This window comes from Ammospiza nelsoni, chromosome Z (genome assembly GCF_027579445.1).
Source record: "Ammospiza nelsoni isolate bAmmNel1 chromosome Z, bAmmNel1.pri, whole genome shotgun sequence".
In the NCBI taxonomy this organism is placed as follows: Eukaryota; Metazoa; Chordata; class Aves; order Passeriformes; family Passerellidae; genus Ammospiza; species Ammospiza nelsoni.
In genome coordinates, this window is record NC_080669.1 from 36,515,189 (window position 1) to 36,529,593 (window position 14,405).

The 14,405-nt window shown below is 43.1% G+C and overlaps 1 protein-coding gene across 1 annotated transcript in view; it reads right to left on the reverse strand.

The window, feature by feature from the left end:
* Positions 1–2,414: 2,414 nt before the first annotated feature.
* Positions 2,415–14,405, reverse strand: part of ADAMTSL1 (ADAMTS like 1) — a 391,268-nt gene continuing 379,277 nt past the window's right edge. Inside the window, exons 25-30 of the mRNA XM_059492542.1 lie at positions 11,922–12,122; positions 10,745–10,925; positions 7,485–7,692; positions 5,424–5,533; positions 4,329–4,549; positions 2,415–2,521 (exon numbers count right to left, since the gene is read on the reverse strand). Coding sequence (XP_059348525.1) covers positions 2,415–2,521; positions 4,329–4,549; positions 5,424–5,533; positions 7,485–7,692; positions 10,745–10,925; positions 11,922–12,122 — 1,028 coding nt within the window. The remainder of the gene's footprint in view (positions 2,522–4,328; positions 4,550–5,423; positions 5,534–7,484; positions 7,693–10,744; positions 10,926–11,921; positions 12,123–14,405) is intronic.

Sequence of the window (14,405 nt, forward strand, 5' to 3'; positions counted from 1 at the left end):
ATAATGTACAATTATTAATATTGCACTTTTTATACAAGAATTCCTAATAAATATACAGAAAAGATATACATTTACATACACAGAAAGTAATTCTTTTTTTTAAATAAAAACTTGCACTGATACTTATTTTTGAAGACCCATTTCTACCAAGAGTGTTCACTCCCAAATATGTTTTGAAGTAAGCCAATTTGAGACAATTAATGTCATGAACCTGACACTGACCTCAATAATGGATCCCCAGTTTTACTGATAAATCCACATACCATGAAAGCTGTACATAGCAGTACTTGAACAGCATTTCATAAATACACCACAAGGCACTAGCCCCAACAGGAGTTACAGGAGAGGCACAACCCAACCTTTCATTTAGAGAAGGTCTTGAAGCAAAACTTGAGAACAGGTAGGTCTCCTCTAAAGTTCCACAATTCTCAAACTCTCTTCTTTGTAGATTTCCTCTAATTTTATTTTATTTTTTCTGAGCAGAGCAGAGAATGTCCAGGAACTAATATCATGTAGCACTTCACCAGCTGAATATCCACTGCAGCCGGCTAGGAGGACTCATGGCCTGCATGCAAAATCATGCTGTGAGTGTGATGTTTGAGTCTCATTTTTTAGACTGTACCTTCAGGGTGTTATACATGGACTTAAAGACTTGCTTTATAGCACTCATTTTGTTGTGGGAGGCAGCTGGAGAGGAGCAAATTTCTTACAAATTATTTGCATTAGTCCAATGGGGCTGATGCTAAAGTGATTCTGTTTCAACTGAGTAGTAACAACCATGAAAATTCAGAATAAAGTTCTTTTCCTACCAGTTATCCAAAAGGCCTGGCTGCCAGGAAAGAGAAATTTCACGTTAACAAAATAGAAAGACCCACTTCAAGTTCTTTTCCAAAACCCCAGGTCTGAAAGTACCAGAACTTTGGGAAGTAAAGGACCTTTTTTCGAAATAAGTGTTAGTAGGATGCAGTATGCAAAGTGTCTCTTGTTTATCACATATAATTTCTTTCTTTCCTGCCTATGCTCTCTAGGGAAGTGTTTGCAGGTCTGTACTTAAGTCTGTCATCATACTTGTTCTCCTTTTGCTGGTTAATTATTTACATCACCACCACACCTCTGTGCTGAGCACAACCCTTAAGTCCCCAATCCTCCCTCACAAGGTCAAACTGGAAACACTTTCAGGTGTATTTCAGACCCACTTTTGTTACAGAACATTGTTCAACTTCTCCAGACACCAGATCCTCAAAGATCACAAGAATGTCCTTTGCCTGGTGTAGGAAGGAGAGAGGGGTTTAGAAATTAGAAAGGCTTCCAATCTTGGATGTAACAAGTAAGTTTATAAAGCAAACTCACGTGCTTGTGTTCTCAAGGTAGTCTAAGAGGGATGAGAGCTGCTCGGCAGAAAAAGACCTGGGGGTGCTGGTCAACACCTGAGTAAATGTGAGCCAGCAGTGCCCAGGTGGCCAAGGTTGCCAATGGCATCCTGACCTGTATCAGCAGCAGTGTGGCCAGCAGGAGCAGGGCAGGGATTGTCCCCCTGTACTCGGCACTGGTGAGGCCACACCTCAGATCCTGTGCTGTGTTCTGGTGCCCTCACTGCAGGACAGACATTGAGGTGCTGGAGCATATCCAGAGAAGGGCTACAGAGCTGGTGAAAGATCTAAAAGACACATCCCATAAGGAAAAACTGAGGCAGCTGGGGCTGTTTAGCTGGGAGGAGGCTCAGGGGTGACCACGTGGCTCTCTACATCTGCCTGAAAGGAGGTTGTAATGAGGGGGAGGTCAGCCTCTTCTGCCATGTTTCAAACACTAGGATGAGGAGAAATGGCCTCAAATTGAGAAGGGGAGGCTCAGACTAGATATTTAAAAAAAATATTCACTGAAAAACTGTCTGGGCATTGGATTAAGTTGTCCAGAGAGGTGATGGAGTCACCATCTCCAGCAGTGTTCAAGAAGAGTCTGGATGTGGCACCCAGGGATAGTTTAGGTGTGGGTATGGTAGTGCTGTTAATGGCTGGACTAGATAAATCTGAAGGTCTCCCTGGACCTTCATGATTCTGTGATTCTGTAATATGATGCTAGGTTTTGACAGTGATCCTTTTCCTCTCCTATCTCTTGGTGTGTCCTGCCCCACTCCTCTCATACCCATTTCTTGGTGTCATGGGGCTCTCTGACTCTGTGGTCTACCCTCATGACCATGTCTATCTGCATTCTGTCTCCCAGATTCATAGTAGGGAAAACTTGTCAAGTCCCTTTACAACAATTATTTGTTAAAGTTGTTTTTTTTTTTTTTTAAGGGAAATAAATAAATAAAATGAAAAAGATCATTCCATCCATCTGTATTTTCTGCAAAAGCCTTTGCTTAGTGAAGAAAAGGCTGTGATCCCCTTGTTCCTCCATTTTCATCTCATCTGTCTTCAAGATTTTCCACAAGTCCCACAGCAACGTGACTTAAATTGGGTGAGCTGGCAGAGTTTGAGCTGCTTGACTTTCTCACAGTACCTTGTGGTGTCTCTGCATTCCACTGCCAAAGGGGAAACAAGAAGAAGAAATGGTGATAAAGTTACGAACAAAAGGTTTCTTACCCGAGAACATATATCCTTGGGTGGCCAAGAGCAGAACCTTTGTGTTGGGAAGTCTTACTGTGAGTGTGAGCTGGACTTGCTGCAAAGACCAAATGCAAGTCCACAGGATCAGTGAAGAATGAGGTAGGCAAGAAGAAGAAGGTAGGCAACATTTACTTTCAAAGCCTGGGAAAAGGGCTCCTGAAGCTGCTCCAACACTGCCAGTTTGTCATCAGCATTTTAGAGAGGCTGTAGGAGTTTCCTAACAGTTAAACCAAAGATGAAAAACTAAATTAAACTGGATACTTGTTTTAGTAGGCAGGGACACTTTGGCCAGCTTTGCACACTTGAGGAGTGTGCAGTGTGTGGGAGTGTCACCCCAGCTGACTGGGAGCTATTTTCAGTTTTTCACAGGTCAGAAACCACTCACCATGAAGATGTTAAGACACCTTTTGAACTCCTCTAGGGCTTAGGTTCTGGTACCACTTGTACAGTTTTTGAGACCCACAGCCTCTTGCTTTTTAGTTTGGAAAACTGTCCAGTATCCCTGCAAGCCCCTGGGGTTTGGGACACTTCTGTATAGCAGAAAGAGGCTGGAGCATCAGCAAAGGTCCTGCTTGACACCTGTAATCTCCCTCATTGCTTCAGCTTCCATTAGGGCCCTCCAAACTCATGAGTTTGGACCTCACAGTCCACTTTGCTGAGAGGGAGCATCAGAGCTGGTGTGGATATAGGCAAGCACATGTGGGTTCTGCTACTGCATCTGCAATGATTGCAAAGCAACTGGCTTGCAAGATGGAGGATGCGAGCATAATTTCCAAACAAGCATGGTGTCTTTTCTCTTTTGTTCATTTCATTTTTTTTTAAATTAGTAACTTTTCTAGTTCCCTGACAGGCCCAATTTGTTGTTTGTAATCTGAAAGAAAGCAGTCTTGCCTGCAGGATTTCCCATCATCCACATACCCACTGGATTTGGACTACAACCGTAAGTCTGGTTGTGATTTGTGTTTTTTCTTCTGTCTGTACCATTAATGGAAAGTTAATAACAGAATCATAGAATGGTTTGCATTGTAAGGGGACCTTGAAGTTCAGGTAGCTCCAAGCCTCCTGCTGCAGACAGGGATGCCTCTACTGGACCAGGCTGCTCAGAGTCCTGTCCAACCTGTTATTGAAAACCTCCAGGGATGGGGTATCTACAGCTTCTCTGGAAAACCTGCGCCACAGTCTCATCACCCCCACAGTAAAGAATTTCTTCCTCATATCTAAAGTAAAACTACTCTGTTTCAATTTGAACCTATGCCCCCTTGTTCCGCCACTACATGGCTTTGTAAATAGTCTTGCTCCATCTTTCTTGTAAGTTCCCTTCATGTACTGGAAGTCCACAAGTGGGTCACAACCCTAAAATCAGGACTGTACAATCCCATTTCCCTCAGCCTTTTGTCAAATGACAGGTGCTCCATCCCTATGATCGACTTGGTGAACTTGCCCCAGAAGACTGCATGAATTATTTCTCATGCTGTTAGAAAGGAGACACAATTCCAGCACTAACACCGTTGCCAAAAGCCTCCACAATGAGCAGCACCCCTCTCTGGGATGCTGAGCTTTAGACACTGCATTTTGCACAGGGCTGGGCTGGATGTTCCCCAGGATGCCCAGCTGCAAGATCCAGTGCTGCGCTTCTGAGGGACGACTCTCCTGTGCCACTCAGCAGCCTCCCCTCCCTCCCTCCCTCCCTCCCTCCCTCCCTCCCTCCCCCGAGGCAAGTACCGTTTTCACAGGGTGTGATGTTGCAGCGCTGCCAGTTTGCTGGTCTGGGCCTCCAGGAGCAGTGGTGCTCCATGACGGGCCTGTTGGTGCGGACGTGCACGCAGTCCACGCGCCGCGACTGGAAGCCGTAGTTGCCGCACGTGGCCGTGCAGACGGTCCAGAGGCTGACCCTCCAGTGCACACCACAGGCATCTGTCCAGCAGTTCTGGGTGCTCAATGGCCTGTGGGAGGAGGGAGGGAGGGACATCCACCTGTATGTCATATCCCAAAGGTAATTCACCCAGAGTACTGCGTGGATCAGATCTTCCAAGGCTGCCAGGTGAGGCCAGCGCTTTTGGACTGCTCTCAAGGGACCTTCAGTGGGTGCACATTGGTATACCAACACCAGGCTAAATGACCATCTGAACTGTTTGAGGATTTGGCTGAAATGCCCTCTCCACAAAGGGCCAAACCAGAGATCTGCTAAAAGGTGAAATGAGTGCTGACCAATATGGTCCAGCAGGATTTGTAACTTTTTTATGGCTTTACACTCAGTTATGGCTTTACAGAATAGAACAGAAGATAGTCTCACAGAGGATGTATAGGCACACTTGGCTCCTATCTATTTGTCACACAGGTAGTGAAAAACCAAGAGTGGGAGCCAACAAGCCAATTACATTAATATTCAGTCATGATCAATCATAATTTGTACACCTGTCTCATGTAAAGCACATGTCATTACAATGTTGAAAGTAGAGTTCATCTGCAGGAAAACAAAACCTGCAAGAAAACAAAACCTTTGTTTTCTGTTAGAGCTTGTGTTTAAATAAGTGAGAAGACTGGCACCTTAAGAAGATACAGCACAGACTTGTAGTCAGGATTTGGCATGCATAGAAGATTTTCTAGTTTTTGGCCAACTGGCCTGAAGCTCCTAGGAGTAAATAGGGAAGTCCAGGCTGTAAGCCTGAGAAGATTTGTTACACATACTGTACAGGTTGCAGCATGACCTCTTTAACACATAGGGGAAACCGATAAGTTTTCAGTTAAGTCACTAGTGCATTGAATATCTCTGAAAAGGGCTGTGGGTTCAGACATAACACATTTCTTGGTACCTACCTTGGTAAGGAACTGCATTGATCAGATGACACAGAAGTCCCATCCTTGGTCTGGCAAAATATCTGCCGGTGCTGTACAGCCAGTCGTGGTCCAATGCAAGGCCCATTACACTGCAAACACAGAAAATTCACTCAGGGGAGGTAAAAGACAGGGCAAGTTCCATTTTCTATAAAACTGCTAGCGAAATAAAGTGCATACTGCCATTCAGAGACTATTGAGAAAGTAAGAAGTTTCAGCTGCTTTCTGGACTCTGCTAGCTTCGAAGGCAGACTGTGCAGCCATTTTCTGCTCCACCTCACTCTCCTCCAGCAGCATTTAAACTACATTTCTGTATCTGCTCTCTAGATTCATTAACTCTTCTCTTCAATAATTTAAATACATCTGTTAGGGGTAATTAAATGCTGTCATGCCATTAGCCAAGAGCCTATGATCCATACAGGAAATCTCAATACACTACTTTCACTGTGCATTTTGCAGCATGTGAATTGGCCAAGTAACTAAGAATGCATTGAACCAAGGACATATTCCACTCCATTGAAAAATTTAAAAGCACTGAAGGACAATAAACAAAAGCAGGAAGCATGAGAAGCACAAAAGATATGCAAGCTTTCTCCAAAATTATGGCCATCCTAACATATGCAAGCTTAACAATTACATTTCAGTTTAACTCTCCTAATCCTCTCCTTTGATTAAAATATAACTTGGTATAGGTATGAAGCACGTATTTCTGCTATTTTAAAATTGCATCAACTATTGGAAACTGGTTTTTCTAAGTGTCTGGAAATTATATCAAAGAACAAACTGAAGGTTGAATAAGGGGTCATTAGTGTCAATCACTATCTTAAAACACCATGGGATTACACAGCGGAGAACAAAATGCCAGGAACATTAAATGAAGGAAAGGAACTAATTCTAGAGATAGGGCTAGAGCAGGTAGGCTGTTTATTTTCTTTGTGAGCTGGGAAAGCTGATTGCTACACTTGTGCAACAGGTGAGCTGATACCCCATCATACCACCAAGCAATGTACTACTGAACCAGTGTACATTCCTAACTACGTATAATAACCCTCTGACTTGGAGACTAGGCCGTATGCAACCATGTGGAACCTGAACCCTTTTTTTGTAAGCTAGGTAGAATAAATATCATATCACAATGCATAGAGATTAGGTCTAAAATTCAGAAATTAATTCTGAATGAACTGCCTGTCTCAGCTGAGTATGATATCATGGGGAGTAATATAGCCCATAATGGTTTTTGCAAAGATGATCCAATCCTTTCCTGAAATTTCATAGGGAGTGAAAATTTTCTTCTTTGATATAAAGTGATAATTCCAAGCTTAACTTGTATTACAATAACTCAGTCACCTTTCAAGATTTAAACAAAGGTGTTTTCAAGCAGTTAATAATTACACATTCTAGTAGCTGAAGGCACTTTTTACTATCAACATTATAAAAAACCCTGATGCAATGCAATCTGCTAAGAGAAAATCTGATGATCTGCAAAGCAGCAGGAAGTAGTTTGAAAATGCTTTTAGCCCTCCATTCTGCCTTTCATCATGAAGCAAGTCAAGAAAGCTCACACTTTTTGGTACTCTCAGGCAAAATCAGCAACTTTGTAAAAGTGAATTACTGCACAGTCTTCCTGCCTTCAACCTTATCACAATCATCAGTCCTGAATCCAGCCAGTCAAGACTGAAGCACTCTCACAGGCTGGTAAGGAGAATTAAGACTTGAAGAACACTATTTCCCAGATGTGTCAAAAATCACTGTAACAAGGAGCTGCAGACCATTCCGCCGGAGGACACGGGTCTGTAGTAAAAGCCCTGTTCATAAGCACATTCATGTTTGTGTATGTTTCTAGTGATTGTAAGAAGCTACAGAAATCCAAGCAGGCAGTGCATCAGATACAGAAAGAAGGACCTGAACAAATTGGTTCCCACCTCAAAAGCCTGCAAACTATAACCTAAAGATACTAGGTTGAAAAATTGCTACTCTCATTTTCTGTCTCTTTTTCTAGCCCACACTGTGGGACTGCCCTTGGAATGCCACTTTGTTCCTTACCTGGCCCCAGGAGGAGGCTGCCCACTCAACACAGGGCTGCCTGTTGCAGCTCTGTGTGTCCACAGGGCGCTTGGACGCCTGGGCACAGGCCTCGTTGGACACTGGGATGGAGCTGCCTTTGGCTGTCAGGCGCTGGCATGTCACTCGCCGTGTCTGCAGGCCTCCACCGCAGCTCTGTGTGCAAGGAGACCAGGATGTCACCATCCACCTGGGAGAGACAGCAGAGCAGGTCAGGGAGCAGGCATGTGCCTTGTCTGCAGGATCCTTAGCATCAACTGGTCTTTGTCAATTGGACCAAAGATAGGCAACAGTGGGTTGGCTCATTTAGGGCATGATCCTGGAACATCTCAGTGCCTCAGCCTCCCCCAGTTTTCACTGGGAACTGTTCAGAGGATGAAAATTGAGAAAACGGCAACTTTTTTATGAATTCATCTTTCTCAATGCTCTTTGGGCCCAGAATTAATTTTCTTGCCCTTAAAGCTGTTTTTAGAGGCTTAGTAAATACTTGTAGCCCTGGCAGAGGGGTTGGGCAAGTCAGCTCTTACACCATGGTGCCATGGAGGCCTCAGTCACAAGCTGTAGTACAATGCTAGGACTAGCCCAGCAGCATTCCTTAGTAGGGAAAACTATCTCTGTGTAATTGCTGGAGTAACTCACAGGCCACTTCAAACTTGTGAGAGAACAGTCAAAAGCCTGCTGGGTCCTGCTGGTACCTGCCTCCTCTGTTGTATCCCTGACAGCTGGCATAATCCAGAAAAGCCTGAACATTGCTCAGGAACAGTTAGCCCAGGGAAGGAAGGACACTGTTCCTCTTTCCTCTTAAGCTCAGACTATGCATTTACCAGCTGAGGCTGAGGCTCTGAACCCCTGTGTACTGGCATTTAAAAAATCCAGTCCAACTAGCTAAAAGGCTGAAAGTAACAGAAAATAATAGTCTAATGCATTTTGTCACTGTAAGGATCATTAGGTGAAACACTTACACAGTCAGGTTTGGGAAAGCCTTAGGTAGGAATAGGGAGAATGCAACTGATTGTTAGTTTTCTGAACAGTTTTATGGTCAAGCTGGCAGTTTGCTTCATTAAGTTTCTGGATACTTGGCAGGATCTGTGTGGTTTTGGGAGTAAAATACTGCCTATCACGTCTCTCACCAGCAGTGTTTATGATTACTTTACAAAATAGGCAACAGGCATTTCCCAGTCCCATGGAGAGACATCCGTTTCTATTTCTCTGTCTTCTGTGGGTGATTAACTCAGAAACAAGTATAAACAAACATATTCCCAACCTGGAAAACAAGAACACTGGTACTTTTATGCAGTTGGCTGAGGCTGAACCTGCAATTTCCGCACTGCTTATAAAGCTCTGGTCTGCATGTCAATCAACTTTTATTTCCAAGCTTACATCTCAGCAGTTTCTCAGGAGCTGAGGGAGGATTTGGGGTTGTGTTACAATTCAGGGAAGGTATAAAAAGACATAAACCATTCCCGTGGAATTTATTGTCAACAGCAAGGAAAACTGCTGCTAATGAGCATGTTTCATATTTCATCAAATCTCTTTGGGTTTCTTTCTTATGACTCAGCTGGCAACTCAGAAAACATTTGCCTGCAAAGAAGAGTAGGAATATATTTTAAAAGGTAATTAAACAGAAACTTGCAATATGCCCAAGACACAGCAAGAATGGTGAATCTGGCCACTTCTCATCAGGCTGCTTAGAACCTCTCCTTGCCTCAGTTTAGACTGTCATTTTTTAACACAAGTCCCAAATCACTGTTGAATGAGCGAATGTCTGTTGAATGAGGGAAGTTGTACTAAATTTCTCTTGAGATGCTCACTACTGTAAAGTGCTTGTATACGGGAACATAACACATCCAAATTGGAAATAAGGGAGAGGAGGGAATAACACCATGAAAAATATGGAAAAACATGTTTACACAACTCAGCTAAGGTGATACTGAAATGCAGAAGCAGGACATTTTTAATATGGAGGGAGCATAACACTACACTGACTCTCTCTGGATAAGCTCAAGACGTACTCTGCACCAAAGGGTGTCAGAAAAAAAAAAAAGACTTTGTGAGGGGCGAAGTCAGAGAATAATTTATGTTGGAAATTATCTTGACTATCTTCAAGTCCAATCATTAACCCAGCAACGCCAAGTCCACCGTAAAACCATGCCCCTAAGCACCACATCTACACATCTTTTAAATTTGTCCAAGGATGATGACTAAATTACTTCCCTGGCCCAACTGTTCCAATGCTTGGCAACCCTTTCCATGATGAATTTTTCCCTAACACCCAATCTAAACCTCTCCTGGCACCGCTTGAGGCTGATTCCATTTCTCTTGTCACTTGTCACTTGGAAGAAGAGGCTGACCCCCCACCTTACTACAGCCTCCTTTCAGGCAATTGCAGAGAGTGGTAAGGTCTCCCGGGCCCCATTTTCTCCAAGGTAAACAACCTCAGCTTCCTCAGGCACTTCTCATGGGACTTGTACTCCAGATGCTTCACTAGCTTCTCTGTCCTTCTTCTTTCTTATAGTGAGGGTCAGAAATTGGATACAGTAGTTAAGATGTGCCAGAGGAAGATCTAGGTGTAGCCAGAAATTTTTCAAGCTGTCCTGGCTCATTTGTATATAGCAGTAAGTGAAAACCCGGGGACTACAAGGGTAGAGAGTTACAATTCCAAAGCCACCGCAAGCTAGCAGACTCCAAACAGGGGCAGAACTCAGCCCCCTTCATGCCTACTAGATCTTATGAGATGTGCCCATTTTACAAAAGATATTTTCACCCTGCTAAGGGAATACTTTGCAGCTGCAGCTACAGCTACAGTCCTGCCTGTATTGACTTCCAAGCAACAAAAGAATTCAGAATAAAATAATGAAATAGCTGCTAAACTTAGCCTTTTGTCTGTTATATCATTGGGCAAACTGCTATGAAGCCAAAAAAGAAATGATCCTACAGGTCTTGGGTGACAAAATTTCCATGCATTCAGTGTTCAGAACAAGCATGAAATTTATGACCAACGCAGGGTGTGACCCAAGACACTGCAAGTTGTGAATTCTCTTTCTACCTTATACCGTCAAAGTTTTCCACTAACACTGCTACAAAATCCTGACTGTCTCGATTTAGCACTCAAAAACTCCCTTTTAGCCATGACTTCTCCAAACAGGGGCCAGAGAAGCTGCAGTGGCGTGATGACCCGCACAGAGAACTCTTCCAGTGCATCTTAAATGCACGTCAGCTACTCCCACACGAGCCAGACGAACCGTGAAGGGCAGTCTCTCCTGTTGCACGCGAGGGGCTGCAGAGATGGCTGGGGGGTCTCTCTGCAGTAGGATGTGTTGACCTCAGCCCCATCCAGCAGGCACCTCAGCTGGGGCAGCTGCAGCCCTCTGTGGCCACAGGAAGCCGAACAAGGCGTCAGTCTGTCCACCGACCATCGGTACTCTGCCAGGAAGTGTGGGAGAGGCATGTTAGCACTGGAAAACTGACAGCAGGGATTTAATTAGAATGGAGAGGGTTCAGGAAGTTCTGCAGGGTGAAACACAGGGATACAGTGAAACGGAGATGCCTACACCGGCAAGGCACCTGATTCAAACCCCTGACTGCCTTTGGTGTAACAAACCCAGTTTTCTGGTGCTTAGAAGCATCAGGCATGGAAAGTTAGTAACATAGTATGGCGATTAAGTGAAGCCAGATAGCAGTGAGCATCTGTATTTTTAGAGGTGTGTTACTTAATAAAGATATGTTTAGCTGTAATTCCCAGCAGTATCTGTGACTCTATCATCTTGAAACACCATCTCTCTTACCAGACAGTTCACACAGATAATTTGTGAAGATAATTGTGGGAATAGCAACACATGCATAATTTTATAGCAAAAATTGAAGGAAAAGTTAAATTCTTCACCTCTCCATCACTAACAATTGCAGCAATGAAAGCTGCATGTTCTGTTCCACCCCAGCAGCACCACAGTGTTCTTGTGGCTTTATCACCTTTTCTAGGAGATCACTAACAAAAACAGTTCAAGAACTTTTACAAGTGAAGGGTTTTCAAGGAAGAAGGGACTGTGAGACACTGAGCTTTGTGTATTAATACAGGGGCTTCTGTTTTAAGAGGTTTAAACCCTGCCACCTCCGTCTTGAATTTCTGGACAAGAAAATTGTCCAGGCTCAATGGACAATAGCTTGAATCAGGAAGGTGTGTTTTGTGCTCAGCAGGGCAGAAACATCCGGTGTCATTTTGGTAAAGTAAAACCTAAGACACTGTAATGTACCCAACAGTCCTGACAGTCTATGTCCACGGCAAGAAGTTATTAAGACACCCTTTTTCCTGATTTCCATGGTGACGAATCCAGAGCGGAGAAGTTCAGTATGAGAAAGGCAGCACAGGGAAGTGCATGGCAAGAGCTTTCCAGGGTGAAATGACTGAAGCTGAAGCGTTACCTTGTATAGCCAGGGTCATTACTTGTGTGAGCGAGCCAGCCTCATTCTGAGCAAGGCAACTGAATTCACCATCGGTGAAATCACTGACATTGAGTATATGGAGAATCCGTCCTGCTGCCAGGAGTTGATGTTGTAGGCTGAGAGGCTCACCAGAGTAAAGCCAGGTGATGTTTGGGGTTGGATGCCCATCGACAGCACAACCTAAACAACAGGTACATGAGAAAAACCTGCTGGTCACTAAACCAGGTATATGCTTTGAAATGGTCAAAATTAGGAGAAAGAGTTGATTCCATCCCATTTTCTCCTCACTTTCTCATAATGATAAAAAGTAATTCTGTAAAATCCAAAAGACAGATAATCTGCAAATTGGAAAATCTATAATTAGTTTGAAATTATTTATATCAGACCTTCTAATGTTCCCACTATTTTTGATTATCCTCATTTTGGTATTGAAAAAGGCGGGCTAGGGGAGTTATAAACCTGGCATAAACTCAAGGACCATCCTTGAACATGCAATACAAATGCAACTTGATCACCAAATTTGCTACATAAGCCACAGGACCACCTTCTTCTTACTCTTTCTTTTAAAAACATTTTAAAATGTTATTTATTGTTTCTGTTATATTAAAAGCCAGAAATTTTTGTTACACAAAAAAAAAAAAAAAAAAAAAAAAAAAGAAATCTTTTGGAAAACAAAACAGATAAAATTGAGCCTTTACAGGTTTGGCTGTGTTGAGGTTTGCTTGTTAGCTGGGTTTTTTTTTTCTTTTTTATCACACCAGAAACAGCAACTGAAAACACCCTGAAGTTCTAAAGCATTGTGTGAAATCTATGGATCGGCAGCACAGATGATGAAATTTAAATTCTCAGTGAGTTCTTTGTCTGTTGACCTGAAAGGCAGTGTATCTACAAGACACTTTTTACTGTAGTTCTCATATCAGCTGAAGGCTTTGCCAGTTTCTGTGAGACTTGTATAACCTGAGAAAGCCAGCTAAGTTTTTTGCCTATTTCCTGGGGAAAAAATTAAGAATTAGGTGATTTCCACAGCGTAACACATCCCCACCAATTGCAGGGATGGGGAGGCAGAAATGCTGTATGTGAGGGATGGCATATTTTACTAGGCGTGCTTCTGGTTTAGGCTTGTCCTGCACTGATATGTATGTCACTGAGACATGAAAGGTCTCTAAGTTTCTGCAAATGTAACCTATTCTGATGGTTAGTTGGTTGTACTGAAGCTTTATACATTTTTTTTTAATATTAACATGTATGTGCATGAATGGCTATATTGTATACAAAATCCCTTCTGAAAGAACTGTCTTGTAAAAGCAAACATAACACATATACATCGACTTTCACATGAGTACCTCTCAAAAGGAATGGGATAAAAAAAGGAAGAGTATGAATTTAAAATACTGAAAAGACAAAGGAAGAATCCATCAGCTGATATTTCAATACTGCCATCTCCGTGTAATTTGATTACAATTTATTATTCACTGAGACAAATGAAGACGTGAATGTGAAGTCTCTGCAGCTGCACGACACAATTAATAGATTCTGCAACATGACATTTTTGTTACTGCTCTTCTTTCCATTCTTATTGGTCCACCTGAGGAGAACTTTAACATATACTGGACAAATAGAGTTCCTACAAGAAAATACCATTGCCATTAATCTGCTCAGGAAGGTTGAAGAGTTTGATTTTCAAACATCATTAAGACCAAATCCTCGACTTAAGGAACTCGTTACTTCATTTAGGAACCCTTGTGACCCTTTTGAATTTGGTTATACCTGTAAAGTAACACTAGGGGACTGGGCTACTATAGCCTTTACTTCTCTACTTATTCCTAGCTTTTTGCTAGGAATCGTACCTCCAACCACACTATTCCTATGACAGAAGACACTCTCTTGCTCAGCAAAACTGAAGTTTTCTTGCTTATAGGTCAGAAGGTCTCACACAAGGTAGAAGATGCCAGTGGTGACCTGTGGCCATTTTCATGCTGAGTGGCAGATACAGACACTGGGGAGAAACTGTCTGCCACTGGGGCTCTCACTGAAGCAGTGGCTACATGAGTCTATGCTGGTTCCCTGCTGCTGTCAAACCCTGCCTGTGTGCACAGTGGGGAAGGGTGTGGGCTGGATACAGCTGCCCACTGGGACTCATTCACTCTGTGAAACTGGTATTTCAGAGAGCAAGGGCTCCCGGGCAAAAGTCTGACACGTGCACAGTAGACTCTGCAGTCACAATGACAAAGTTGTACTGGAAATGAACTCGTAAGTGCAAGTAAGTGTTTAAAAATAAGGAAAAAGGGGGAATAAAAAGGCAGAAGGACAGAGTACAGATTGCCCCCAGTGATTTCACCTCTTCCCTTTTTTTACTTGTATTTATAGGGGTGAAGAGTCTGCTATTTGTTTTAATTTCTTTGGCAAGGTCTAATGCAGTTTTATCCTTGGCAGTTATCTCTACCCAGCACTCCCCTCCTGACA